This window comes from Triticum urartu, chromosome 7 (genome assembly GCF_003073215.2).
Source record: "Triticum urartu cultivar G1812 chromosome 7, Tu2.1, whole genome shotgun sequence".
NCBI lineage: Eukaryota > Viridiplantae > Streptophyta > Magnoliopsida > Poales > Poaceae > Triticum > Triticum urartu.
Window position 1 is genome coordinate 494581245 of NC_053028.1, and position 25114 is coordinate 494606358.

General features: G+C 40.8%; 1 protein-coding gene across 2 annotated transcripts in view; it reads right to left on the reverse strand.

Moving 5' to 3' along the window:
• Positions 1 to 1162: 1162 nt before the first annotated feature.
• Positions 1163 to 25114, reverse strand: part of LOC125525826 (protein SWEETIE) — a 34049-nt gene continuing 10097 nt past the window's right edge. Inside the window, exons 11-48 of one of the 2 annotated variants that reach the window (XM_048690828.1) lie at positions 24860 to 24928; positions 23879 to 24004; positions 23205 to 23308; positions 22139 to 22271; positions 21944 to 22050; positions 21229 to 21345; positions 20978 to 21145; positions 20130 to 20216; positions 19943 to 20036; positions 19203 to 19271; positions 18980 to 19102; positions 18823 to 18894; positions 18651 to 18755; positions 18347 to 18435; positions 15309 to 15465; positions 14092 to 14241; positions 13608 to 13657; positions 13349 to 13448; positions 13156 to 13212; positions 12039 to 12106; positions 10568 to 10661; positions 9758 to 9978; positions 9500 to 9647; positions 9326 to 9394; positions 8849 to 8905; positions 8570 to 8656; positions 8356 to 8484; positions 8052 to 8252; positions 7533 to 7976; positions 6727 to 6780; positions 4577 to 4674; positions 4371 to 4461; positions 4119 to 4254; positions 3487 to 3797; positions 3262 to 3405; positions 3012 to 3176; positions 2797 to 2922; positions 1163 to 2531 (exon numbers count right to left, since the gene is read on the reverse strand). In XM_048690828.1, coding sequence (XP_048546785.1) covers positions 1605 to 2531; positions 2797 to 2922; positions 3012 to 3176; positions 3262 to 3405; positions 3487 to 3797; positions 4119 to 4254; positions 4371 to 4461; positions 4577 to 4674; positions 6727 to 6780; positions 7533 to 7976; positions 8052 to 8252; positions 8356 to 8484; positions 8570 to 8656; positions 8849 to 8905; positions 9326 to 9394; positions 9500 to 9647; positions 9758 to 9978; positions 10568 to 10661; positions 12039 to 12106; positions 13156 to 13212; positions 13349 to 13448; positions 13608 to 13657; positions 14092 to 14241; positions 15309 to 15465; positions 18347 to 18435; positions 18651 to 18755; positions 18823 to 18894; positions 18980 to 19102; positions 19203 to 19271; positions 19943 to 20036; positions 20130 to 20216; positions 20978 to 21145; positions 21229 to 21345; positions 21944 to 22050; positions 22139 to 22271; positions 23205 to 23308; positions 23879 to 24004; positions 24860 to 24928 — 5547 coding nt within the window. In that variant the 3' untranslated portion in view covers positions 1163 to 1604. Of the gene's footprint in view, positions 2532 to 2796; positions 2923 to 3011; positions 3177 to 3261; positions 3406 to 3486; positions 3798 to 4118; positions 4255 to 4370; positions 4465 to 4576; positions 4675 to 6726; positions 6781 to 7532; positions 7977 to 8051; positions 8253 to 8355; positions 8485 to 8569; positions 8657 to 8848; positions 8906 to 9325; positions 9395 to 9499; positions 9648 to 9757; positions 9979 to 10567; positions 10662 to 12038; positions 12107 to 13155; positions 13213 to 13348; positions 13449 to 13607; positions 13658 to 14091; positions 14242 to 15308; positions 15466 to 18346; positions 18436 to 18650; positions 18756 to 18822; positions 18895 to 18979; positions 19103 to 19202; positions 19272 to 19942; positions 20037 to 20129; positions 20217 to 20977; positions 21146 to 21228; positions 21346 to 21943; positions 22051 to 22138; positions 22272 to 23204; positions 23309 to 23878; positions 24005 to 24859; positions 24929 to 25114 lie in introns of both variants that reach the window. The other variant, XM_048690827.1, reaches the window with a different exon arrangement.

Genomic DNA, 25114 nt, shown 5'->3' on the forward strand with positions numbered 1-25114 from the left:
GCAGAAAAGAAGTAGTAAGAACGGGTGGCTAGACGAATCATCTTGTGTGGAGAGCTCTTTTCAGCGGCGGGCGTACGTGCTGCTGGCATATTCCTGAGGTCATGTCACAGATCAGCACCCGAATGATCAATATGCTGCTACTCACTCGATCGGCTTTCAGAAACACAAGCCGTGCGATCTACGTCTTGCTGTTTGCTGAAGAGGACGTGCCCGTCGGCGCATGTGCGGCTGCGGGTTCGTCCCTGCTGGCCGTGCTACAAGGTCACAAAGGAGGTGCGTTTCATGATGCATCTGCGCGTTAGAATGGTGCTGCGTTCAGGCGCCCTTGGCGAGGAACGTTTTGTGACGTCTTCATATGGCGTGAGCGTGACTATGCGCTTCGGATTGGGCTCACGGCCTCTTTTGGCTCTGTGAAAATAGTGGAGAAGCACGGTGGACACGCGTCTCACGTTTGGCTCGGTTTCAGCGGTAAGTTCAGCTATTGACAGAGCTCAAGTTCCATGTCGATTCTCGTTGACATACAAGGGGCAGAAACCCCCGAGCGCCCGAGCGTGAAGTTCAGATATACTAGTATTTATTATGTTTATTACTCCCTCCTTTCACTTTTATAAGTCATTTCAGACAACTTAAAATGGGATGTTTTGTACATTGTTTGAAATGTCTTTAAGGTCTTATAAAAATGAATAGAGGGAGTATATGATCTCAAGCTTGGCCGAGGCATATCTTCCTCGGCTCGTCTCTCCGCCAACGTCTACATCGGCATGCTTCTCTGACAGTCATATTGCGGCAGTGCACCGGCTGAAGTTCCACCCTTATCGCCGGCCGAACTTCTCAAATACGTATGTGCACGCTCAGTCGTTGTACTCAGGCGTTCAGGAACCATTAATGTGCTAAGGGTCAAACTTAACGTAATAAGGGTTAAACAGGCCAAGGATCGACCTTTAGGCATTTTTATCAGGTTCTGCAGATACACCTTTATCTTAATTTTAAGCACAGCATGGTAACATCGCAAAAACACATCAGTAAATGCAAGCCGCACAGACACTCGACTTCGTATAAACGTGATGAATATCCACGACATCCACGAAATGTCATGACGTAGATCAGGTTCCCGTGCAAACATGGTATCAGCTGGCCTCCTATTCCCAGCACAAAGATGAGCTCACCAATTGCATACCGCGCAACATTAAACAGTAGATACATGTGTACAACCCTCGCATCTGATGTCTGAACTCTCAAGTATAAAAAAATTGGTATACAAACTCTACAGCATGCAACCAAAACCTACTGCAAACATGTGAGAACAAGCAGTATGGTACAAGCATACAATACAATCCACGTCACAGCTAAGCAACTCCAGGCTACCCGTAACTATGAACAAATCTTCTATCGTGGGGCGATGCTTCTGATCTCACCACACCTCGGCGCAGACAGCTCTTTTAGACTGTAGGCTTGAGCACCCGGATTGTATCATCAAGATCAGGCAATGAGGATTCAAAGTGCTTGCAACTAGGCCAACCTTGCTGTTTTTCATTTCCTATGTTCTGATCAGCATATTCGATTCTCCCCAGTGATGTATGTGGTCTACAACAAGTTCCTCTCAGTTACGATTCTGAGCTTTCACCTACAGATGATTCTGGTTTGGCGTCGGCATTGCTCATACTGACATCATTCCCAGATAAGCTAGCATTCATCGTACCAAGAACATGAGAGGAAGGTGCTAACTCTTCCCCAGACTCCTTAATATCAACAGTTGATGGCATGTCGCTGCCCTCATTAACCACAACATCTGAAAGCTTGTTCAAACTGTTAGTGGAATCGTCTCTGCAAGCAATATTTTCATCTAGGGCATCTCCCTCGGAGCTTCGAGTTCCTCCAAGAGCATCCTTCTTGTTATCTTCGATAGCTGAATCAGTGCCCTCATCTTCCAGGTCACCATTGTTTCTTTCGTTACAACCAAACTGGTTGTCATGATCCTGTGGCAATTCACTCAGTGTCTTATCATTCATCAGAACATCCGCCGGTTGCTCCACGCAATCAACTCTTGGATATCTTGGAACTTTCTCATCATCTTCGTACGACGACTCTAGGGATTCTCTATTGACCTGTGGCTTAGGGCTAGAGCATTGTGAAGCAGAGGCTTCCCCAAATACTCTCTCAGCAGATTTTCTGCCTTCTAATGTGCCCACTGCTACATCCAAATCACCAATATCATGATTAGTATTTCCCTGATGGATCTGTTCCTGAGAACTTACAACGGAGCCCTGTTCAGGAATTGGTGAAACAACTACAGCAGAATCTGCATCATCCTTGGCAGTAGTTGCGGGAAGAGATTGGAAAGTGTCCCAATCATCATCCCAGTCATCATCGCTAACTTCATTTCCATCCTTCTCTTCGCCTGCATCAGCACCAGACGCTATGGCTACAGAACCAGGTTTTTTACTGCTATCCTGAACATTCTGCTGTGATTGTGCACTCGTATTCAATGGCACCATGATCTGACCATGGCTGACTGAAGCTCGGATCATGTCCTACAACAAAAGGCAAGATCACAGAGTGCTTTAAGATGCAAAGAATGCAGATATTTACTACATCAAAAGATGCCCCAAACCCACATCCCATCAAAAGAAAGCTGCATCCAGCTGGATATTTAGCATGAAGGTAATCTCAAATTGCAAGAGAATGGATCGCAATGTGACAAAAAAAATAGAAGCCATCATGAAAATCAGGATCTAAAAGATGTACAAAGAAAAACATTCACACGATGAATGACAAGCATATACTAATGCACAATACCTGAAGCTGCTGTCTTTTTGTAGGTGGTGCTGACAGCATTACATCTTTGATCTGTATGGCGGCTGATGGGATCTGAATAAAATGAGAGAACAACTTCTTGGAGATGGTATTTACTTCAGTAAGTTCCTGAAAGGGGTCCGCTTAGACAGACATTAACACCAAACACGATAGTATACACATGATATGAAATTGGGAAAAAGATATCGATTTGCTACCTGTGAAGCATTATCATCGGACAAATAGAAAACCATCAGTAAGGCATCCAACAGAAGTACTGTAGCCTCTTGCTGGTATTTCTGTGATTGTGCTAGTGTGTGGAAGAGGAACAGCAATTTTAGACAATCATCAATCACGTTGACAGATTCCTGGCTTGAACAATTCTGGAGAAGAGAAGTTGTCAAAGCATGCCATCTGATTTCGTAGAAATGTCAATAATATCAAAATTAATACAGATACAAACAGTACCTTCAATGCAGTTTGCATCAAATCAAATACATCTCCTAGTAATTCCCCAAGTAATATCATAAAAGAATGAGTCTCTGTTTGCGAAACTTCAGTTAGCTCTCTCTGCGCACAAGTTTTCAGCACATGTATCCCCAGCATTTGAACCTGATTGGTCAAACCACCTTCTTAGCTACTAACACAATCTGAAATGTTAGGTGCACATAGTAGGCAAAGCCAGTTAGGTACCTGCATGTTGGTGCTACGAAGTGATCCCTGAATAACGTGTATGCAATGCCTAAAGCTGCCACACATATACACATCATTCTTACTACCATTTTCATTAAGAAACTCAATCTCGTGAACAAGTTTTGCAAGAGCAATGACTTCTCCGGAACAAAAAAATAGTATCTTCGCCAACAGCCTGTAGGAATCAGAAATCTTGTTTTCCAGCATCGTAATCCTATTATCACATTCTGTACAGAAGTATGCCAACAGGCTAATCAAAGCTCCTAATGCAACTTGCGGATTGGTGTGCACATCACCTGGTTCAACTCTTTCTGCAAAACAGACAACATTAATATATATAGTCCTTTTCAATCGGCACTTTCGGACAGAAAAGTTTAAAGCTACCTACGATTTTCCTTTTGGCAAAATTCTGTTTTTGGTACATATGGCAAACATAGATACTCGTATTTTCCAGACTGGTTTGACCAGTCTCCAGTAGTTTACTGAAACTCGAGATGCGTACAGACAGGACTAAGGGCAGTTTAGATACTTATTATGTTTTCAGGGAAATTCTGAAATATGCTGATACTGTACGGACACAAGCAAAAAGTTCTCTTAAAGGAAGTAGGTCAAGAACAACAGGAAGATGCTACCTCTAAAGCACCTCTTCATGAAAGGCAAGATATTATGCAGAAAGGAGATGATATTTGACAAGCACTGATCAGTCGAGACGAGTTGAAACGATTGATGCGATGTGGATAGCAGTACCATCATTAGCTTCCACAAATGCTGCCACATGAATTAAGCTATTAGTTTTCATAAATCACAAAAGCCCTTCAAAAGGCAATAAGGAATTTTTACACGCACAGTCAGAGATATTAGCTCGGGTTGCCTCGTATCACTACCTTATTTTCCATCCGGCAACCCATAGTCTCACTTGCAGAAGATAGTTCAGGAAGTAACGTGTTACTTGACGATACCTGAGAATTTCCATCCCTGCTGCAATGTGAGAGAAAAAGGAACCAATTGCCAATATTATGTTGAGGAAAGACGAAATAATCACAAGCTCATAAAATGGGATTTGGAGTTAAGTACATTATGGTAGAAATACCTTTGAAGTACCATGGCAAGACAATGAGAGTATAACTCTAATGCAACAAAGACAAAGTCTTCCGCCTCAAAAAACTTGTCAGGGCAGAGTCTTATAATCTTCAAGAGGAAAATTTTGTTAGTGAAGTAGCGATGAAAGCATGTTGAAATAGAACAAATCAACAGATGCCCCAAATTCCAAACCAGCAGCAATACTTTTATGGCACAAAGGTGCAATGCTCCTATAAGCTTTTAGCACACATGAATAAATGATGATCTTATATTCAAAAAAGAAACAATAGTAGCAGGTCCATTTTCCTGAGATAACACAAAAGTCATGGGTCTTGATGCATTGATAGATAGAACTAAATAAGTTGTCACAGGCTAGGCGTGGATGGCAATGTGATCTGTAACCCTTCATGCCAACCGCCACTCAAGAGTCATGCCTCTGCTTGGATGGCAGAAATCAGCTCAGCGATGTCGATCATTGAAGAGGGCAGCATTTCGGCACTTAAATCTACTATGCGTAGAGCATGGAAAGGAAGGCTAAACCCCTCCGTTGCACCACGGGCATGCTGTGCATCGTGAAGATCTACAACTCTACAAAGTCATCTCCAGGCCCAGGTGGCTGTCCAGTGGACTGAATCCATGACAGAATCTCGCGCCAAAGCTGCCGCGATCAAGAGATGTTGCATCGTTTCTGGTGCTTGGTCCAACAGCAAACAAGGATTAGCAGGTGGTAGCTTAGTGCCTGGGCAGATACTCCGCTGTCCAACACCAATCCTGGCAGGCTAGCCGTCTGAATAGCCGCCTTAACACAGCTGGGAACAAGATTGTAAACCTCTGGGCAAACTCTAAAGTTGTCATGCAGTGCCGTAGACCCGCGGGGGGTGGGGGGGGGGGGGGTTGGGATTTTACTGCTAATTAGCTACGAACAGCGACATAATCAGTATTTTCTTTTGCTGCTGAAAATCTATTTTTCAATAGTTTGGCCCCCCCTAACTTGTTTTCGTAGCACTTGGCCCCCCTGATACATATTTTCTGGTTCCGACACTGTTGTCATGGATTATGAGTTCTACAGATGAATGTGCATTAGTTTGTACGCACAATTGCTGGAAGCTTAGGAGAGGCACGATACTAGCATCTAGGCAAAGAGCTTAGCCAATAGATAGCAGGCTAATTCGCCTGATCTCGCATAGGATGGAGCCATCCTGTTTCTCCCAGATCAGCATAATCAATGCTTAATCTATACCAATATAAAAAGACCCAAAGAGGCAGATCCAAACCATCTCAACCGTCAAATCATGTAATCTAGCGGTTCAAATCGCTCCAATGTTTCTATACCAATATAAAAAGACCCAAAGAGGCAGATCCAAACCATCTCAACCTTCAAATCATGTAATCTAGCGGTTCAAATCGCTCCAATGTTGAGCACCAAACATATTTAACGCTCTAATTACCCACCACTGCCATTGGTTATAAACATGTTTAGACTCAACGCTATCCCATGAAATCTGCCATGTAATTAATATCTTACCATTCCCACGAAGAAAGCAATTAATATCTTACCAAATATCAATGTGCCACAAATATACCTTACCTAATATAACGTGCCACTAATATCCTACCTAATACATGCATTGCATGTACATAATTACTAGTTCAGGTAAATTTGTCAGACGCAGCAGTTTTCACTGTGTCTCGATGCTTTGACAACTTTGGAAGTGAAATCATTTTGTCCCAGGGCCTTGCTCCTGGGGAGTCGTTTGAGAACACCCTAAAATACAAACCCCAACTCCAGCAGGTTTGTCAGAAGTGGACCCCTTGTGGGAGGGTTTTGACTAATTGTGCATCACATATACAAATTAAGGTGCCAGATTGACATTCACGAATTGTCGGACCAAGATGATCCCATGCTGCAAGGCAGTGCAATTTACCAATTCATATCATAGTTTTGCTGCCCAGGCATCCATTCTGAATTTACATTATAATAAGCAGGTGTGGGTTTCTGGTGGTTTTCTTATGAACTTGTTTTCAACTTTCATCTTCTTTCTTTGCATTTTCACATGTACTAATAACCATATATCCTCAAACATAATATACAATGAGGATAATGTTCACATTCAGGGGTGCTCATGATGAAAGCACGATGAATTATGATTGGTAGATTACCTTTGAGAACAGAGATACAACAGGAGCACCAGAGCAATCAGCATACATTAGAGCCTGCATTGATGCAAATTGCTAACGTAAGAATGGCCTTGAGAAGGATATGACACAATTAATAAAGTCAAACTCACAACTAAATAGAAGTATAAATAGTAACACATCTAAGCAAGCAGCTTCATATCTTTTTTGATAACCTCAGACCTGCATACCAATTTGCAACTATGCAATCACTCAAAGATGTCCATGAAGTTAAAGAACACTGATGGCGTATCAGAATTGCATCTAAGGCATCTTATCATTTGGAAACATGCGTAGAGTTTAGTTGGGTATGCCGACGCAAGTTCCCTCAGAAACAGAAATAACTACTCCCTCCGTTCCTAAATATAAGACCTTTTAGAGATTTCAGTATGGACTACATACAGAGTAAAATGAGTGAATCTACACTCTAAAATATGTCTATATACATCCGTATGTTGTCCGTATTGAAATCTCTAAAAGGTCTTATATTTAGGAACGGGGGGAGTAAGATGTAAGACTCTTGTCATATTAAAAGCTAAATACTTGAGCTTATTAGCCAATGGTAGAGACTGCCATGGCCAAAGTTGTTCCCTTGCATTGAAATTTGCATGGCTATAGTAGGCTCAGGCGCTCTACTAACTCAAGGTTGACAGAAATATACTCAAAACTAAACTAGAGAACCATTGCACCGATCAAAAGTGTATATGCACCTAGTAATGCATACATTAGCACTATACTTAGATTCCCATCATAATCGAGAATACACGTAAATATCGAGAATGTGCACTGACCTGAAGGAGTTCCTGGCAAATATCGACTGAAAGGAAATCCTTGCTGAAAAAGGCTTCAGTTGTGAGGGACAATAACACAGGTAAGACTTGATCACATGATCTTGGATTATCTAGTCCATAGAAAACAATGTTCGAAAAAAAATTCTCTTTGCTACAGTCAAGCTTCATCTTGACAGAACCATTCACCGTTGATTGGTGTGAATGAAATAGCACAAGGACAGATAGTCCCCAGAGAAACTGGAAATCACTTTGCTCCAATTTGACCATACTACGTCCAGAGATAAACATGTGTTCATGAACATCTTCAGAATCATCCGCGCCGAACTCCGCAGGAGCTGCATCAAGAGCTGTTGCCTGGAGAATTAGTGCCCAAACTTCATCAAGATACTTCTGTACCTTCGACGAGACCAATAATGACTGAATTCCATCAAGGAATGGCTTGTGCTGTTTAAAGAAAACAATATAGGTCATTTCCTAATCTTAGGTATGCAGTGATTGGAGTTTGACGGATGGTCTTACATTAATTCTTGAATGCAAGCCAAAGATTATAGAAAAGTAATCCTTGAGGGCTCCAACCCAATATTTCCCCAATAGCATTGAGCTATTTGCTAGTAAAGGTGCCAGCTGCTGGTGTTCATCAGGAACATTTTCCTTTGCCCTCAAGAATTGATAGGTGTAACATTTTACTGCAGCATGCGCTGTAAGAAGGCGCACTTTGATCTGTATGATTGCACAGCAAAGATCAGAAACAACGATAGTACCAGATACTGAAAACAAAAACAGAAGAGATGTATCACTACAGAAGAAAATCTAGGAGAAATACCTTACACACAACCCAGTCAGCAAAAGATGGGTAAAAAAGGTCCTCTATATCACTTAGTGGACGGGATATTAGCAAAAAGAGACGATTAAGAGCTACTTTGTCCCCACCAATGACGCTGCTCGTCATAACCTGGTGTTAATGAGCATAGTTGTTTATAAGTGGAGATCAATATCAAAGGGAAAGAACAGGATTTATTTAGGGATAGAGATCTCACCTTTGTAGCAAGTTCAAGGCCAGCCTCCAATAGAAGTGGACCAGAAGTAGTACTTATTGCCGTTTTAACAGCTGAAACAAGCTGAGCCTGCATTTTGAAGTACACAGCAGTGCATCAAATAATTGGTCAATCACTTGGTTAATTTATATCAGCATAGATGATTTGTCGGCATACATCTGCCGCATGCATGTATTGGATTACACAGTAAGAACACAGGCCATCAAGAATTTCTTTTTTGCTCAAAACTACCGTTAGAAAGTGATGAGATCAGAGAATCACCTGAAATTGTTCCAACAAGATATGTCCAGGAAATTCAGGATCCACTGCCATGCCAAACTATAAACAAAAAGGCCCAGGTTGAGTTTAACAGAGTAAATAATTTAAAATAGATAATTAGAGGACTAATACAATCACAGGAAAGGATTCGTACAAAAAGATAGATAATTTAAAAATCTCTATTCGGTACTCAATTCCCTGGTGAAACAATTATAAGGACTACCACATGATTTGTGCAAGCAAATAACAGGACTTTCAGGACACATGTACAACATTATACTTCGCAAAAAAATGTACTATAGTTTCGCAGTATTTTAAAGGCAACACAATATGCATGGTCAACAAGCCTTGACCAGTTCTTCCATATTATAATTCAAGTCACAGATGTTTGCCTTAGAATTGCTATATAGTGAATGGTTGATATCATGAATAAATTATGTATTTATGTCAAGGCCTATATCTTTGGAAGAGCTCAGGCACCTTGTCCATAATCAAACATAAAAGCTGCACGCCTATCGGTTGCATACCCTCAAACTGTCCAGTACTTATCTGCCATGCAAATGTAGTTGTTAGCTTTAAACGGGCAAATTTGACTTAAGAACTTCTTTCAGATAGTTCTATGGTCTGTATGTAAGATCTGTTTTATGTTTGGACCTGATACGAAAGCGAGACCAACTCCTGTAGCTTAAGCACAAGCCAATCATTTGATAAATAAGTCCCCTTAGCTATTGCACTCCTTGCCAACAAGAGATCAAAATGAGCTGATTCTGTTCCAACTGCAACCGGTACATGGCTAACACATCTGTTTTATCAAAAATAGGAAATACAAATGATGAGTGAAACAAAAATATTACGTAGTACCTTCAGAAAAGTTTGGGATTGATAGAAGCAAAAGTCATATACACAACATACTCTGCTGCAAATACCCTAGTGCGGTATCTGAGGTGTTTATTTCTTCGAGAAAACTGACTCGATATAGGAGCAGACCAGTTTACTTGCTCCTGCTTTGGACCGGAAATCATACTGTCGTCATCTTCTCCATACACATCATTCTCATGCGTACTGTCAATGGAATCATGTCCAGAACTGGTCAGACCTTCACTCGTATTTCTTGTAACTGATGTAGCAAGAACCTGAATGGTATAACAGAATCAACATAAGCCATACCAACTCCAAAGCATGAATTCTCCTCCTGAAGAATTATGTACCAACACTTGAAGGAGCTAATATGCATGTTTATCATCACGTATACTAGATCCATGGTGAATGTACCACAGAGTCAGCAATCTATGATTCACTTACTGACAATCAGGATGAGAATCAACAAATTCAGAGGCAAGAAAATGTTTGAGCATATAGTACCAAAAGCCTTCTGTCAGTGTGCATGCAAATAGGAAGACAGGTATTGAGATAAGAAATGCTATCACGCTACAATTAAATTGCATAGAACATGCTAGTTGCAAGAATCTATAGCATTTTGCATGATTCTCTTTTTGAGAAAAAGAACAGTATGCTAGTAGAGATATGATATCTACCCTTGGGGCGGAATGAATAATCAGAACATTAACAGGATATATGCCATTGCAGATAATTATTGTAATGGATGTCTCTTTTTATGGTGGGGACAAACTAACTCGGACAATTACAAGATACATATATTCAGAAGGTCTTAGGAACTAAACACAACATATTGAAGCTCAATGCAAAGCCTATTAAACATACCATATTCCGCAGAACGGCTAACCATCGAGATGGACGCAGTGGACATGATGTATACAATAAGCGAATAATAGTCGCCCGAACCAATGTTGCTATTCTGCACATTTGAAAACTGAAAATTAATTTCCATCTCACAACTGACAAGAACCTTTTATAATAGTAATAAATTTTCCACCTTCCAAACAATGATTTTATAGAAATATTAATCCAAAATGAGTGTCAGCAATACACACATGTACAAGCATTGAATGAAAGGTGATACAATATGTATGTCCTCTGTTTGCACAATGCACATAGATGACATTTTGGGCATACAATATTTTCAGTATGTTTGTCAAACAATACCAACGCGTTTACACCCTGAAAGAGAATGTTCCGCATTTACTACGAGACCCTTGCCCTTCTTAAGTGTTCAGTAGAAAATGCTGTCAAACATTTTCTTTGAAACTGTAAACGCCATGTATTTCACAGTTTCCCAATCCAAAATGAATATCCTTCTGTTTGTTAAGCTTCATGCACTAGCCAAAGCAACCAAAAGTCCAAACTGATGAAAAGGGCCAGGCAATCCACATATACACTTCAACACTCCCTCTCACATGTGACGCGGGAAGTCAACACGTGGATAGACTCAGAGGTATGGCTCAAGAGGCCTATACATGGACACAAAGGGGGGGGACAACAATTTTTGAATAAATTGCGAAAGCCAGGACTTGAACTCAAGACCTTAGGCCCTGATACCATGTTAAGCTTCATGCACTAGTCAACGCAACCAAAAGTCCGAACTGATGGAAAGGGCTAGGCAATCCACATATACACTTCAACAGTGTTACCATATATAAATTCCCTAAGCAGCGGTAGCCCTATATTGGCTGCATTTGATGTGCATACACAAGCATCTAATATGGCAGCCACAGATTGGATTTAACATGGCTCATTCAAAGGAGTAATTAAGTGGGATAGAATGCCATGCAAAGCTCAATGTGATGATGTCAAGAAGCCTAGAACGTCATGTAAAGATAACAGATGGGAGTTTTATGATGACGGTAAGAAACTATACATGGGTGCCTAAATATGACATACTGGCACCTAACAGCGGCAGTGCGGCACTCCATCCCTTCAGTTGTACGCTTGCACTTGTCCACCTTTACTTTGGTAAATGTATAATATAGTCGTGGTAAGAAGCTACAGATAGGTGCAAAAATATACCATGTTGCCACCTTATGATGGCACACTGCCAAATATGACAATGCCAGTCTTGGCATCTTTGTATTATGCAGCAAAAGGACAGCATCATCACAGCACGATGATGCACCCGAAGACAGGAAGATATATTTCAACCAATATGGAAGTTCAAAACCTAATAACTAGCTTACTTGGACATGAAAAGATTATAACTACTAGGTGCGAAGAATACAGGATATACCACAGATGCAACACACACACACACACACACACACCAATGGTAGTAACATACTCAGAGTCGGTTTCCCCATCAAGCATACTGAACAGATTCTCTTCGATGTTCTCATTGATCATTGCAGCCTGACAGAGAAGATTCAGTGGCAAATAAGACGAGCGGAAGTAATTGCATAGGATTCTCCCACAACAGGAAATTCTGGATAAAATAAATGTGTTCTTACCATAAAGATGCCAAAAGATGTTATAGCATAAAAGAGGTCATTCAATTTTGTTCAAGCGAAAGAGCTAAAATTTAATTGATTAATGAACTAGATGTCCAACAAACTTATATTAAAATGTTATCATTGACAAATCAAACATCAATTTGGAAAATATGACAAAACAATATAACGACATCAGATCTTCCTGCATACAAAGTTAATGGCATCCAAAATGGCAGAGTTGGCAGTAATTAGTGAATGCTTATTGCTAACCCACTTGCTGCTGCTGGATTTACTTTACGTAGTAAAGATATGCATATTTTCCAGAAATAGTAATAAGTTTAGATAGTTACCCTTGTAAGAAAATTTGCATGCACGGGTAGCTTTTACATTAAAATAAGACAAATTAGTATGAGAATTTATGCCAAATAATATACAGTGACAAGCAATCAAAAATAAATCCTCATTTCCATGCTATGTACTCCTCCGTACGGGTTTTTTGGGCCCGTGGACCAAAACTCGGAGACCAAGGCAACCTCGAATGCAGAGATATTGCTTTGAGTAGAACCAGCAGTTAAGCACATATTTAATGCTGATAAACCAGGCCGCCGGGATCGCAGTAACTGCGCCTGCCATTTTCCTAGAAAGCGCACGAATGCATGCTCACGCGCGCGCTAATCGTGGCTGCATGGCCAATCAGGACAATTAAAGATGCATGCGCTAGCTGTTTCTTGAGAAACGCGCTTTAAAACTGCATGCGAGATTAATTCGGGAGAAAATCGAGGGCCTTTCCCCTGCAGGGGCCTTGTAAAACTGTATGCGTGAGTGTTGCTTACGGGCCCAATAAACCCGGACAGAGGTAGTACAACATAAAGTGGAAAATTATAACTTTTTGTATGCAAATGATACTAGAGACTGTCAGGTATTTGGATTGAAGCACTAAAATAAAGGGTTTCAGCTTGCATGCCTTACCGGGTCTCTTTCGATTAGATGACGCAATGTCGACACTGCTAAATACCTATGGCTTGGCTGTTACAAAAGTAGGCCACAGTAAGGGAAGGGAATGCTAATATCAAAGTAAATAAATACGCACTACGGCATAACCTACCTGTCTATAGAAAGGAAATGTTAATATGAAAGTAAACAACTACACAAGACCACCTACCTGTCTTGAGAAAAGCGTTGGGACAAGACTTCGAACATGGGAATGCACAGGAACAGCTTGAGGAGCAAAAAGAACAAGCTGCTGAGCAAACCTAACTGATCTGCAACATACAACGGAAAATACTTTGAGCACTACATCCAAATCTGACCTCTCCTAATCACCTACTCCCTCTGTCCCATAATATAAGAGCGTTTTAACACTAGTGGACAGAGGGAGTACTTGTTAAAGAAAATAGATATTATTTATAATCATTACGTACTCTAGAAGTGTAGCCGTTTCATTTGAGGAGCTTATCTCTGCAATGACAGACTGAACTTAACAATATGAGTCATGTGAACAACTTTCGCTAGAAACGAAAAAGGAGAAAAATAGATGCAAGTTCATGTCTCTTAAAGACAGTAAATGGTCCCTCCATTACTAGATACATGTCATTCTAGCAACATGCATGAGAACTCAAGCATAAGGGAGACTTAACAAGGTAAACTTTACATTGTTCATTAGTTCAATACCCTCTGTATTATACTTTACATAGCCACAGCCAGTAGTTCTCGTTATGGAAGATATGTGACATGTGCATCCCAAAGCAGTAGAATGACATGTGAACCTTGAAGTGGTAAAATGACATGTATGTAATAACAAAACTAAAAGGGTAGACTGACATGTATATTTATTAATAAGACATTAATTATTAGCAAGATCCAATGAAAAATAGGCAGAAAATTATACAGAAAAAATTGCCCAACCTTGCAGCGTGAAAAGAATATGCTACCCGGAGCAAGTTCAGGACCGAGAACTGCCACTATTGCATTGATAAGATGGCCTATTTCCTGTCTAAAATCCACGTAACCATTTTCTTCCAACAGAAGAATTTCCATAGCAAGGAAAAGTGTCCCCTGTGTAACAACATATCAAAGCACCCATTACAAATTTACAATCAGCAGACAAGAAAACGATTATTATGCAACTAGTGGGCGAAATAAAGGCACAAAAGGTGATATTAAGAGGTAGGCCTGCTTGGTTGGTGCCTAGCATGCCACACTTCGCCACACTACATGTTAGGCAAGTTTGGCTGAGTTAGTCACCCTGTTTGGTTAGAAGCGGCACTTGTAGCAACATACATTTCCTACAGCATGGGCCCGACCACTGACTCAGAAAGGTGTGACAAGATTTTCTTTGGTTTGGCAACATGGCTTTCACTTTGATTGCATGGTAAAAAGCCAAAAAAGTGTTTTTGCCACACTAATGCGGCAAGCCACACTATACCTAAGCTTAGGTATGGCAAGGTTAGCTTTGAACCAAGCATGCCCCTAGTATACCAACCAAAGATACCCTAATTCCACAAAACTGAGATGTTTAATCTGTGTGAAGGCCGGGAGTTCATAGAATGCATTTATGCCTCTGTTGAATTCCATGGAAGGATCCCTCTTGATTAAGTAGCCATGGATGTTTGGCAGTAAAGGGAAATTGCTTTACCAAGGTGACACAGTTATGATGCTAAACATGTAGATCCACATGTTACTCTCAAATAGGATAATATTCCACAAAATCAAGGACCAAACCAGTGCGACAAGGCACAATAAATAGGAACTAGGAAGTGTCACCGTAGGGTTTCCCTTGAGATAGAAAATGGTGAGGACTACAATCCCTGCGTCTCATACCCCTACTTAAGAGAGATGTTAAACGAAAATGTACTTAATACCGGTGTGTTCTGGTGTGTCGTATAAATCCTCACACTATCAACACAAAAGCGTAGATAGTTTACGAAAACTGCATGGCATGTATGAAAGATGACATAAACCAAAAGGAAACTAATAATACTATTGAAAACTATGATGGTGTAAGAACAGTCACTGAAAACCCTTGCACACCCAGTGTATAACTCACTAGGTCGAATTCATGCACAATTCATTGCTCTAAAAGAGTGTTACAACTTATGAAATAAGACTGCGACGACCAATACCTGAACCTGGGAGACGTAAGACAAGCCAGCAGCTTCTATGGTCAAAAGAAGAGCATGGAGTGACCACAACTGCAGGTTAGAATTAGAACTCTTACTCAAATGAGAGAGTGAGTTCACAGTTGGAGTGACCAGAGTAGATAATGCCATTCCCCCTGCACTGCACCAACAAAAAGAGCATTACTGCAGTGAACTCCACGTGTCAAACATACCCACACAAATTAACTCCACATAGGTAACAACTTACCCTGTAGAACACCACTACAGGGCTGTTTGGATTGTGACTATGTTTGCCATATATTGCCACATTATTTTTGCCACACTTGCCTAACTTGAGTTGCTCAAATTGTTAGCCACACTTTGGCTTGCATAAGGGAATCTTGCCACACTTTTTGTGTCTATGACATGTGGGGTTCACTTCTCATTAAAAAAGTCTTGCCTTAGGTGTGGCTAGAACCAAACACCCACCTAACTTGGTCAAACTTGCCTAAGGTGAGGTGTGGCAAAGTGTGGCAAGGTGTGGCTAGAAACCAAACAGCCATGGTCCATGCCACAGAAAAAAAAACAAGGTGACACATGCTTCTAACGAGCAATTTCACATACATAAGACAGTTAAATACTAGAAGAAATAACATATATGTACGACTAGTCCAATACATTTGCTACACATGAGACAGAAAATAATATTACAAGCTGTAACGATGGACTAAATTTTTAATTGCAGCTCTCATACTTCTTCAAATCATATTAGCCCAATCTTTCCTTTTTGAACCCTAGACACATATTTGTAATTAAAGGTTCTGCTGCAATTCCCAGCCATGGTCCATGCCAACATAGCCCATTTTTTTTCCTTTTTGAACCCTAGACACAATTTTTAACTAAAGGCTCTGCTGCAATTCCCAGCCATGGTCCATGCCAACATAGCCCAATTTTTTCCTTTTTGAACCCTAGACACATTTTTTTAATTAAAGGCTCTGCTGCAATTCCCAGCCATGGTCCATGCCAACATGCACCGCACCGCCACCATTGTACTTGGCCCATGCCATCCCCTCGAGTTCGCCGCCGTCAACCTTATGCCACATCATACCCCTAACTTCATGGCCGTTGACCTTTTGTTGGATTGCATAAATGGTAAAATCAGACAGAACCACCAGTTGTTGCTGCAGTTTGCTTATCTAAAATGGAGGCATGCACATGCTACAGAGTTTTTGTAACCAGCAAGGAAAACATGGCCTACACACCACCAATATTAAGCAATTTCATTGATTAGTGTTATTATTAAGGATAGTTCAGGAGTTGAGACACAAAATTGCACTACTAAGAGCATCTCCAACAGCCGCGCCAAAAGACACGCGCGCGGTAAACTGGCATTTTAGCGCACGTGGGACGTTTTACCGCGCTCCAGCGGAGGCGGGAAACTAGCGCGCGTGGGAAACGATTGCGAGCGCGTGGGAAAAAGCCTATAAAATTGCAGCGCCCTCTGCCGCTCTCTCGTCGCTCTCTCTACCGCTTTCTCTCCTCGCTGCCGACACGCCACCATGCCGCCGCGCCGCCGGGGAGCTTCGGGCTACCGCGGCGTCCGCGTGCGTCCGCCCGGCACCTACTCCGCCAAGATTCGGTCGGGCGACGTGCGCCTCGGCCTCGGAACCTTCGAAACCGCCCAGGAGGGTGCCTGCGCGTACGACGCTGCGGTGTGGCGCCTCCGGCGGTCCCGTTGGGACATGAACTTCCCGGACGTGGCGACGCGGGAGCGGGCACAGGAGTTGGCGCCTCCTTCCCAGCTTATCACCGACGAGGATCGTCGCGAGAACCGGAGGCGGGAGCGCCGTCTCAGCCTGGCCGAGATGGACGAGGAAGCCATGGCGTTGTGGCGCCAACGCTTCCTACAAGACATCATCAACGAGCAACAGTTCTTCGCCGAGAGGAGGGCGAGAGGGAGGAGAGGAGGGAGGAGCGAGCCGCCTATCGCGAGGACAAGCGAACGCGGAAGGCGGTCGCTAAATTCAACATCATGCTAGGAGATGCGTCGTCCTAGGACTCCAACGACGAGCGGTTCCTTGACGCCTACGCTCAGACATCAGAGGAGGACATCACCGAGGCAGAGTCCGAGTCGGAGAATGACGAGTAGTAGTAGTTTTTCGTTTTATCTATCTATGGTAGGAGAAGACTATGAACTATCTATGCACTATTTTTTATCGTAGAAGCAGGCTATGTGACGAACTATCTCACATTTGTACTATCAGAACCAAATGTGTATCGAATCATAGTTCACATAGTAGGCGTCAAGGAAAAAAAAGATGAAATATAGCGCGCCTGCTGGAGCAGCTCAGGCGCGCTTTATTTTGCGGCGGCCACTGGAGCCAGCGCACCGCCGCGCGCAAAAGCTGGCTCACCCGCCGTTGTATTCTGATTTTTAGCGCCGCGCGTTGGGCGGCTGTTGGAGATGCTCTAAATTGCTTAATTTCCGTATTTTCCCTCTTATTTTTCGTCCAAGCCCCGGGACTTAAGGGGAGCATTCTCCAGTCTACTCTGTGAGGTCATGCACCATGGTGTACTGGTGTGATTTTTTGTACACACGTCACAGGGTGGCTATTTAGGATTTAGTTATGAGAATTCCTTTTTTGTGGGATAGCTAGGATTTGTTCTTGCTAGCTTTTTCTCTGGCTTTATTTTAGTTGTTTTTTACAACTGGGAGTTGGGGAGACAAAGAGAGAAGGTGTCATCACCATTCACCAGTCTCTATACTAGTACAGAAACTGATAGAAATACAAATTACAAAAGTGAAATGATTTAAACTTTGCGGGTACAAGCCTGCGCAATGCAAGCTAGCTAACCAAGCTTGATGGAGGGTTTGGGTCCTCCATACTTTTGCAACACAAATGAAAAAGTATTTGTGTTAACACAGTACTGAACATATCTCGAAGTAAGGTGAGCAATATCACAGGTGACCAAAAAAAGGGGAAAGGAAAGGAAAGGATAAAGCCTGAACTGTCTTTTATAGGGAAAGGAAAGGAAGAATAAATACAACAAGCAGAACTTACGTTCGATGAATGCATCCCAATGAAAGTGCAACCGATGCTGCATAGCTCAGATCCACTGGTGTTACTAGCTCTCCAAGAAGGGAACGAGCCTAGTAAATTCAAAAACCACTTCCATTACTATAGAGTCTAGAAAATGAAAATGTATCTGGGGAGAAATGAAATGCATAACCATCTACCTGAAGAGTACGAAGTATAAAGTGCATAACTGATAAAAAATTGTAATTTTATACAAAAATTCGAAGTTGACAAAGCAGGCAAATATTAATATTAAGAGCAAAAGTATGATCACAATCAAGAGACAAACCATTCTTGCGGTGAATATATCATTCCCAGTGCGTGCCAGTAAACCAAGACCCTCACATGCTGCCCGCCGTTGTGCTGTAGAAATTTCACTCTCCCCTAGGATGCCCTGATGACAGTAATCATGTTAAATTGGGGACATAATTTCGCAAATTTGGTCTGTACGCATACTTCACCTTGAATATAGATTGGATCATACTAAATATATCAGTTGGCAATGATTGAGCGCCACGTAAAGTCAGTAACTCCTGAACAGAGAGCACGATGGTATTAAAATTAAGAAAACAAATCTGACTGTTAGCGCTCTCAGCTTATAACAAATATTAGAAGTACCTTTAGCCCTGACAATAGAGCAACACAGGCATTTGAAACAAGAAACATATACCAAGAGTACTTCTTCCCAGCCTTGAGGCACTGGTCAATATTGTTCAGGAGTCTTATCTTGGCAGTATTGTCCTGTCAATAGGCATATGAACAAACAAAAATAGAAAATCATTAATCAACAGAAGCAGAATTCCCAAGTTAAAAATGAATGAATCACTGAAGTTAAGTGCACCTGACATGCAAAGATAGAACCATAGCACAGAAGCATCTGATTAACCAGCATTTTGCTTACTGGTTCTGGCTTCAATAAGAAAAACAAACATATATTAGCCATTCAGAGTGTGCACCTGACTGTAGAAAGTCGATGGCATCCACATGTATCAACAGTAATAAGCTTAGTTGAAGTTTAGACTAATATATAAGTTACTAATGAGTAAGTGAACAACCGATCAAAAACACTGCAAACATTATCCCAGTTCAAACATAACTTCAGTGTGTGACTGATAAGTGATCATAACCTCATAGGACACACTCGCTATCCTCTCCCCTTACTCAGTCCTCACACTGGATGCTATTTTCCTATTTATACTTCTTCGCACAATTTTGTTCAAATAAAAGAAGTGAGGTTAAAGGAAGAAACAGTATCGATTTTCAGAATGGTAGTATACCCTCAATACATGCATCAAAAGAGTTTACCAGGCACAGGCAGCTTTGTTAATTACCAATTGCTTCTCTTGTAAAAGGGAACATTTAAAAAAATCCTTATGTACATAGTGCTTTCTAGGTATAAGTTTAATGTGGGATTCTTATTGACTAATACTAAATTGGTTCCTTCCTGAACCAGTTATTGTATTTTAGAACTGGCCTAGAGTGTTGTTTCCATGTCTGGATGCATGTGAAACAAATCAATAGTATCAGGTTTTAAGCAAACATAAGCATAAAGACAGCTGGGCCAAGGTATTGAAAAGATACCTGAGGAAAGTTGCTGATTTCATCATCCCACACACATGGTAGAAATCCATCAACACCACCATCAAAAGCTCGTAGTTCATCCTCAAATGAATCCCTGATAAGTAATAACCAATAAACCATCATAAATATTTCAAAAAGACAGCGGAGTTGGTCATAGTTCAGTACAAACTCATACTTGGCACGCTACCTTCCAGGTATCCACGGGCCCAAAGAAGCATCTCTCTTATCTAACAGAAACTTCAAGCATGAGCTTTCTTCCCATCCGGAAGGGTCACTAGTTTCATCACCCGGAACGTTAATACATAGAACAAAAGGCAAGTGATACAGTATTACAGGAATGCAGAATGCAGAATGAGAAAAAAGAAGGGAATATTGGCTGTCAAATGCTGAAGATGAATTGCATGCTTTAAGTCTCTATTTTTTATAACACACCAAGGACCTATAACGTAATTACAAAAGTTCGATCATATTGGTTGTTCGTGTAGCCAGGCAGCTTGATGAAGCATATGTGAAAATAGCGATCAAAAGAATAAATTGAAAAGACAGGATTGCCTTTTAAGACCATGATAATGCCATATTGTGGAATCATTCAGAGTTTTAGAAAGCAATTCATATACAGCACAATAATGTCCCAATGTTGGCAGCACTAAGGACAAAACAGTTATGCAAATTGTACTGTGGCACTGAGTCCCAGAAACGTTTTCTTGGAGCGTTTATTGCAGTTCAAGTATGCTTGGCAGACCCATTTGAAATCTCTCTTGTGCAGATATAAATCCTAGTTAAACAATTCTTAGTAGTCAAATACAGTTGCACAATTCTATGTAGTCGATTACATTAAATTGAGTAGATGGACTGGAATAAACAAACCAATTTAGGGTAATTGAGCACACAAAATTAGGTTGTGGGGCGTGCAGTGTAACGCTCCAAATAATCAGAAGGGGGTTGGAATGTATGGTCACAGAGGTTGGGAGTACATTTTAATGCATAATCACATGCCAAGCATATAATAAAACCATGCTATTCAAAATACACCACCTGAATGGGCTTGAACACAGCTGAAGCATTTGCTCATGCTCCGATTGATAAACCATTGGATTGGAAAGGGACTGATACGCCATCAGTGTTCTAGTTGTGAAGAGATTCAGTGCAGACTTGAGATTTGGCAGTTGCTTAGTGCTCAACGAAGATATAAGGGATAAAGCTCTGCATTGTACAGCTTGAAACTTAGCCTTCACGGAATACACACTAAAGACTAAAATAGGAATTCAGCAGTGAATTTTACGCACCCACCAAGGTAGGCCAGGACAGGGTTAAGTAAGATTCCACCATTAGCAGTTGCGATGATGGGAGAAACGAAGCTTCTTATGAAAGCAGTAAGAGCCTCGATTGCAACGGACAAAACGCTGCAGCAAAAAGCTAAACAAATCAGCTAATTAACTGGAAAAATAGAACTTTAGCAATGACAGATTTGCAGAAGTTGTCAAGTGTAATTTTTTCTTTATCTCTACTTTCTTGTTTTATCTGCTTGTATCTGGTAGGAACTGATGTGAACCTTTCATGACATTGTTGTCTATCTTAGTTGAGGTGGCTAGGGACTTCTATTCCTATAGAAGGGCAGGCAGATCATTGAGATCCGTAAGCAATAAATAACCAGAAGTTCTAGTTTCCCCCTCCTTCTCCAAGGCTGCAAAGACCTAATAACTATCTACCAACTCAGGGAAGAGCGCTGCCGACGGCTAGATGAGGGTGATCCCCTACAATCGATTGCTCTACTTTCAGTCTTCAGACCCATGCCCAATCATGCATGTCACAATTCACAACTTGGTATCAAACAAAGAATCATGTGAGAAATAGAAGTATCAAGGTTGCAAAGCTTGGAGGTATGGAAGATATAGACATCCAGGACGACAATGAACGGTATCACAAAAATGTTTTTGAAGCTATTATGAAACTATCTATGAACTAGAAACATGCAATACATGTGTAGTTGCTGAAACGAACCGCAGTTCTGATGCCCAGTCCTGTATATGACTAAGGTACGACTCAGGATTTCCAGTAAAAGGACTAGCCCATAGCAAAAGAACATCAAACACTTGATCTTCCAGCTCCTGCATACATACCACAGAAAAGAGCCATCGATATGTAAGCTTTATAGCAATATATATACATGAGACACATAGACAGTATCTGCAATACCTCTTTTGGCATGGATGCTAAAAGAGAAGCTAATAACAACCAGCCAGCTTCACGCTCTGCTATAGCAGCCACTGGGTTTCGGCTGAAGCCATTCAGCATCTTTTTTGACAACTCAAGTACGGAATTGGGCAGCCTGCACGTTTATTGAATAGGAAAAGTAAGATAAATTTATAATATATGAAGGTCAAAACATTGAAAAAAACAAAGAGCGCTTATTCCTTGGGCATAATTTCCACTAACAGAAATAATAAATGAGTATCCATTCTAACATTGTGATTTTAATACATGTTGGCACTGTTAAGAATGCTTATCAAAGTTATGAACCTGCGGCAATACATCCAAAACAAAGTTGGCACAACCTAGTATCATACCCTTTTCACGGCAAATATATGGTTCAGATTTCAGAATATTAGAGCATTTATAGCCTTTTCATGCCAAATATATGGTTCAGATTCCAGAATGTTAAAGCATTTCTTTATCCATTGCTTCTGCTTTGTTCACATGAATAACAAGGTAGGTTCTGTATCAACTACAGAAACGTAATGCTAGGTGCTAGTTCATTCATGAAATTATTTGTGTTATTATGCCGGAAGGGACTTCGATAGTCAACAGGTGAACGAACTGACAACAACAATGACGTACACTTTAAGGGGGTGCTAATGGTACTCAGAGATATATGAGACCACGCAACACACTATAAAAAATATTGGTTCAACCCAATATTGAACGTAGCCCCACCAGATCACACTGCCAAAGATCCAATCTAAAACTTGGCCCACGGCTACATCATTACCAACCAAACCTACGAATGCAGCAGCAAACTGATGCAACAAACCTTAGGCAAATTTCTAAAGCTAAAAAATACTATGAAGATGTAGTATTGAAACAATGCAAGCACCCCCACAAACTACTGCCATATGAAAACTTACGAATGCATTTGCCATTGACAAGTGGTGGGGGGAGAATACACAGACTTCAGATATATTTGACCAAAATGTATATCTTCATTCATTTACAATCAGAGGCTAAAACCAAGAAAAATATCGCGAAGTATAATGAAATGAACCTTGCAGGGTAACCAAGAAGTAACTTTGGCGAGATCGCAACGAGAGTAGCTAATACAGTAGCCTGTCCATGTAGCGAATCAAGCTCATGGTTCAGATTTTTACCCTGCTTCAAGTAAATTTATCAAGAGGGTAAATGTTAAGGCAGTAAAACTGTATCATGCACATATGATGACAAATACAGTATAAAGTAGCAATAACTAATGAAAAAAGATAAACCAATAGTCACTGATGAACATATTAAACTCATCCTATAGGAAAGTCCGGACTAGATCAGCAAACCTCTGTACTGATTAATGAGTGAGGTGAGTAAAAACAAGTGTACAAAGACTCTCTCTGTCAGTGCTGCAAGTACTATGCTCTAGCCTTACATGTATTTATCATGCTGTAGCTGTATGCATGATGCATATTTTTTAACCACTGTTTCCTCTTTGTGAGACAGCAGAAAGTAATTATGAAGCTGCAACACAGATCAATTCTCAAGATTGTAACATGAGAGGTTCAATTACAATTAGAAACAGCGACATCGGTTGACTCTGCGCTTTAAAGAGTGACTATTTAAGTACGTACTAAATATTAAAGTAGCATGGCTAGCTGTGCATGTGAACATCCGGAACAACCGCTTATCCCTAGGTATAATAAGTTAATGAAATGCAACAGACAAGCTTCACTATACCTTATCAAATGATAAAGTCTCCCTGAGAGCATGTAATGTTGTAATACCATATGAGACTAAACCGCCAACACATGTCGGATCAACTTCTGCTAAAGCACGCAATGTTAAAGCTGCCTCCACACGAACCTATACAATGTCAACAAAGATATTAGGGTTGATCAACCACTTAAGACAACATTCAAAGGAACATCAGTAGCATAGATTGATGGTAACAGAAATTTAAGCATGGCTTGTGTTTCATTTTTAGAAGAAACAACTGTACAAGGTGCAGCAACAGCAGGACATACCAAAATGACTGCCACTATATTCAGCTTTCAATTTACTCATATTAAAGGGAACCTTGTAAAATATAATGGAAGATCACAGTAATATGCAGTTTTCCTCGGTAGTCAGTAATTCAGTAGGCAGCAAGATCAACCAAATGATACACTGAATGTGAAGTTCAGACACTGCATGCAAATTTTGTATCGACAAGCAGGCAAGTGTGTGATAACCTATGTTGGTCATTTGCAGGAAACAGATTGATGAAATATGATATGCAATCAGAAAAAATGAATATTGGCACCAGAAAAGTAAGTATATGTGTAGTTTACTCAACATCAATGGTTTACTATTTCATTGATGTCACTGATGTTGAGAAAAAACAAGCAGTTGAACAATGAAGAAAATGTTCTCAAGACGGGGTAACATGACATGTAATATAGCAATGGCACAAACAAGTGGATCTGTCACTACATGGTTATCTAGTCATCTAGTAATATATATCTCTGAAAGCTGAAATAGAACAATGAAGAAAATAGAATAATTTTGTAGCATACATCCATCATACATGAGGTTTTTCAGTAAGCTACGTGTGTTTAATCATAGAATTGCATAGCAGATATGTTACAGCGGAGATGATGTGAAAAACAAAATGTTTGTGTACTTGTGAATTTAAGAGTACACAAAATGAAAATTCAGGAAACCTATTTTGCAACATACATTTGCTGAAGAATGAGATAATGCTGCAACGACTGTGTTATCAAGAATATCCTTGAATTCAGATGGAACCTGTGTGATGGAGCATGGGATGTTACTCATGTACGCATAGCATTGATCCAAAAACAGAAAATTAGCTGAGTACTATGGCAAAGAGGTATAAAGTGGAAACATCATTGCTTGTGGGAATGATATATGAGGCTCAGAGCCACATGTGAGTAACACATTGGAAAGTACTTTTCCAACTTCATGATCTCT